The sequence below is a fragment of the Musa acuminata genome, chromosome BXJ3-2 (assembly GCF_036884655.1).
Source record: "Musa acuminata AAA Group cultivar baxijiao chromosome BXJ3-2, Cavendish_Baxijiao_AAA, whole genome shotgun sequence".
Classification (NCBI taxonomy): domain Eukaryota; kingdom Viridiplantae; phylum Streptophyta; class Magnoliopsida; order Zingiberales; family Musaceae; genus Musa; species Musa acuminata.
Window position 1 is genome coordinate 14,820,609 of NC_088350.1, and position 4,617 is coordinate 14,825,225.

The window sequence follows — 4,617 nt, forward strand, 5'->3', positions numbered from 1 at the left end:
GGGCTGAAGGGGGAGGTTGTTGGGCTGAAAGGCCATAAGTTCAGCCCATAGTAAGCTTTAATAGCCTATAGCCCACCTCCCCTTTAATCTAACCCTAGATCTAATTAGGAAGGTATGGTGGTTGCAAAAATAGGGAAGAAAAATTATAGCAATAAGGCATAAAATTGTAGCAGCATCTTAATTCAAAAAAGAGGAAAAAAGTGGTAAAGAAATAATAGAAGAAAAGGAAAGAAGATAAGGACAACGCAGAGAGACTATTCTTAATCATCTAAACAGTATTCTCATCTTAGGTTAGATCATATCTATAGTAGATTTTTTCTATGATTAATTCTTGTATCTCAATTATTCTCTTGAGATTGTTGCTTGGGTTTTGGGCAAAAAACTGATATTTGTATATTTATTATTCTTATAGTGGATTATCTCAAATTTACTATATGGTTTTGACTCTTCATGCTGGGAGGATTTTTCACGTAAATCTTGGTGTTATATTTGATTATGATTTTTATTTAATTTCACTACGTGGCCTGTTAGTATTTATTCATATATATAAATTTAATTCTTCTTTATATCCCATCAAGGAGGAGAAGATAGATGGCGAATTTGAAGGAGGTGGAGGTGAAGGTGGAGTTAGAAGAGGAGGAGATGGCAAAGGGGAGGAGGGCTCACAGATTTTAATTCAGTTCAATCATATGAACCAATTCAAAAATTTTAGTAGAGCAAAATTGGCATTTATAAAAAAATAAGTGCCCCAAGTAAAAACGATTAAGAGGGTTGTCATATGATAAAAAATAATTATAAAAATTTAATTTGATAGATTATTCTATATTCTTTGTACCTGTCTAATCTTTTGAAAATAATTATAAACTTTTGTTATGTTCCTATGACTTATATTTTCTTAAGTAGTGTAGTTACCTCAGTTGTGAACTAACACTGCCCACATATCTTTAATATAACAAATTCTATACTCGAAATGAGATTTTAGAATGAAACAACATCCCAAAGAAAGAGTGATCCAGTGCAGTCTCCTTCCAGAATCCAGAGACAACATTTCAGAGTTGAAAACACAAAGTGTTTGGTGGAGTTTAATATCATTTATTTGGGCATTAAACTCCACATATTCTTAAATGATGCACAACAATTTGGTCCAGTATTTCAAACATCCAACTGCTACAGTATTGTGCACTTTATGTCTGAGATAGAGGCCTCCTTAATTTTGTAAATTTTTTTAAATATTTTTACCCTTTCAAAATAAGATGACAACAATGTGATTTATCTAGGCATCAATTCTTCTAAATACTGAAGCCGTAAAAAGCACGATTTGTTTGCTTCACTGTGATATAATATTGGCCTCGGAAACGATTGCTTCCTAAAGTTCGCAGATAGAGTGTCCCTTCTGCAGAAACTACGCGGTTATTGAATTAAATTAATGGGAATGTTCAAATTACAACCTTGAAACAATTCTCCAGTGTCCCACTTTGAGGACATCAAATACAAAGCCAGAGTTCATCTTCGAGGTTACTGGTGGGAGATGAACCATTGCAGATGTGTATTAGAACTGCAAGATGCATACCACAAATCAAAACCTTTTTCAAATGCCCAACCTTAAGTCCAAAACAGTGCTTGGGTTGGCTTCGTTGTTCTCTAACGAAGGGGGGGGCAAGTTGAGGTCCAAATCGTAGTTCCCAGAAGATGAACAGCCCACAACAATGTCCTCCTCTCTCTCCCAGTGATGCCGCTTGTGCCCCCCAAGAGCCTGGCCAGCGGCGAAGCCCCTCGAGCAAACGTCGCATTTGCACTTGTGATAGCACCTCGTTGCCTCACCCGCCTCCCATGCTCTCTTCCAACTCCGGCACGCATCTTCTGAACCTACTAGGACGCCGCCACTTGTCTGCTGCGGCTGCGGGAAGGAGAAGGGCTGCATTGCGTCCGCGCGCTCTGGTTCCGCCCGGCAAAGCGCGCTGATGTTCCTGTGAGGGCCACGGGAGAGCAGGATGAGGCTGGCGGCCACCTCGTACTCCTCATCGGTGAAGTGTTCCTCTGGAGTCGGGCTCGCGAGGGGGAGCGGACGCCGGAGGTGTGGCGGGGGATTGATGCCGCGCCACTGGCGCTCGGGGTGGCAGCGCATGTGCCCGAACAGGGCCTTCCAGGAAGAGAAGCGCTTGCCGCACTCGGTGCACGGTGGGGTGGTGGCCTTCGGCCCGGCGGTGGTGGCAGCCGCCAGGTCCGGCTTTCTTCGGGGCTTTGTCTTCGCCATGGTCGAGGTGGGAGGGAAGGAGAAGGGCCCCAGGTGGTGTTGGAAAGTTGGATCCCGGCTATGAGGGACGAAGCCAGGGGACGGCTTGTACTTGGGTTTGGGAGGGAGAGGCCGAGCGCTATTCTCATCCAAGTGCTGTAGGGTTGGAGGAGTGAGTTGGTGAAGAGGTTGGTAGGGAGGAGGAGGAGGAGGAGGAGGACGGTAAGGGAGGTTGATGGAGGAAGAGGAGTCCATGATCATTCGCTGCATGCGGAAAAGTGGAAAAGATGGGAGGGGAAGCGGCTTTGAAACCATTCATGGGGGCGGCAGTTTGAGCGGTTCCTGCTGCTGCTCCAAACAGTTATTTAGCCTCTCATGCACGGCTCCTAAAGCTAGTATATCCACGGAGGAAGGACCTCCACGTTTCTGCTTTCATGACCCGTGCATCGATGGTGGATGATGATTCAACTCTGCCCCTCTGATCGTCTCCTCTCTTTTTAGGTGTCCCCCTGTATAAATCTGTAACGTAGAGGGCAACCTCATGCAGCGTCAGTTCCTCCACGAATCTTATAGCTTGGATATCCACGGACCAACGTTCCATGCGGAAAAGGATTCGAGGAGGACCTCCACGTCCCTGCTTTACGAGCCCTGCACGGCGGTCTGTTGATGATTTATGATTTATATCGTTTTGTCTCTGTGAGGACGGCTCGACGTCGATTTGCATGATATCTTATCATCGTCGTCGACGTCTATCATCATTAGCAACTGATGCATAAATTGATCAAGCTGAGGAAATTTTGTTCATATCTGAAATAAATTAAAAAAAGATTAGTTGCTTGTTTCGTTAAAGCCCTACAACGACTACAGCGGCACAATGAAATTGGGATAACAGATACATCTTAATTATCCATTAAACTTTCACACCATTTTACCTCTGGGCACCATGATTGGATAACATTTGGTGCCATAAGCTTGCTTAGCCTCTCATCTGAGATGGGTAAGTGTACGTCCATATAAGCTCTTAAACTTAGCCATCAGACGGTCAATAAGCGGGCATCTGTAGAAACTCTTAACCAAATTGGGATTTACTAACATTGTAACCGTAAGTCCACTTTAATTTAACTTGTAGAGTTCATTCTAGTGTTGGCTGGTTGGTAGAACTTTGTTAATGTAGTCCATATCACAATTAAGTCTCTTGTGAAATTATCATGATAGCATCACTTGGATCTAATGGGATAACAGATATGTTTACAAGAGAAATACAAAATTAATATGATAAGAGAGATAGAGAAAATGATAAAATATAAATAACTTCAAGAGTTCTTTTAATTTATAAAATTTAAAATAAATCATATATTTTGAGATTTAAATATAAAACAATATGAAATTAAACATCAGCATTATTCAATGTAACCCATTATGACTAATATTTGATGCTTGAAATGTTTGAAATATTCATATGCATGAGATAAAAAAAAAAAAAAAGAGCTGAGAGGATAGTGTCATATGACTAAAGAATGAAAGAATCGATATATATAAGTTTGACTCAACCTATAGAAGTTTAAGCCCTTAGATTGAATTGGTATCTAACCTAATATATATTAATCCTAACCTATTTGATATAAGCTCATCGTTATAAGAAATATGAAATAGTATTTAAGCCAAGTGAACAAAAATTGATTAAATGAATAAAAAGAAAAGATTACTTGCCCCATAGTGTCCAGAAAGATTTCAATAAGAAAATACACTAAACCCATATATAAAAAGGGGAATATATTAAATAGATTCATGTGTACGAGATAATAAAAGACGGGCTAAGAGAGGATAATCTTATATGACTTAAGGATTGGAAAAAAATAACTTATATATATATTAGGTTTAACGTATAATATAAAAGTTTAAGTTTTTTATTGAATTTATATTTGAGATGATATATGTTAATCATAATTAATTTGATTCAGACTCATTATTGAAAGATATTTGACATGGAAGCATGAAAAAAAAATAGAAATAAATCATGGAAGAGTATGTTAAAATATATTTATTATTTATAAATAATATAATTAAGTTTCATTTTAACCCCTTTGGTTTTGGTCATGAATCTCTTAAACTCTTATGGTTTACTCATGTACAAAATAACCCCTACATTTTCAAAACTATAATAGATAAGTTTTTTCCTTAAGTCTGTTAACAAACATTAAGGTCTACTTACACAACATTAACTCATAATAAATAATTAATATAATGATACGTATAACTTAACATTAAAAAAAATTAAAACCTCCATCAATAGCGGGAGGAGGCATCATTGTGAAAGTGACCACTAGTAGTATCACCGAATCGCTGTTGCTTAGCAGAGTGTTGTATGCATACAATATCTCCAT

General features: G+C 38.9%; 1 protein-coding gene across 1 annotated transcript; it reads right to left on the reverse strand.

The window, feature by feature from the left end:
* Positions 1 to 1,588: 1,588 nt before the first annotated feature.
* LOC135630755 (zinc finger protein ZAT3-like) lies at positions 1,589 to 2,254 on the reverse strand. Its single transcript, XM_065137919.1, has one exon. The coding sequence runs from the start codon at positions 2,252 to 2,254 to the stop codon at positions 1,589 to 1,591; it is 666 nt and encodes a 221-aa protein (XP_064993991.1).
* Between the last annotated feature and the right edge of the window lie 2,363 nt (positions 2,255 to 4,617).

Excerpts from the sequence above, each read along its gene's own strand:
- LOC135630755 (XM_065137919.1), bottom strand. The coding sequence starts at position 2,254 with ATGGCGAAGACAAAGCCCCGAAGAAAGCCGGACCTGGCGGCTGCCACC.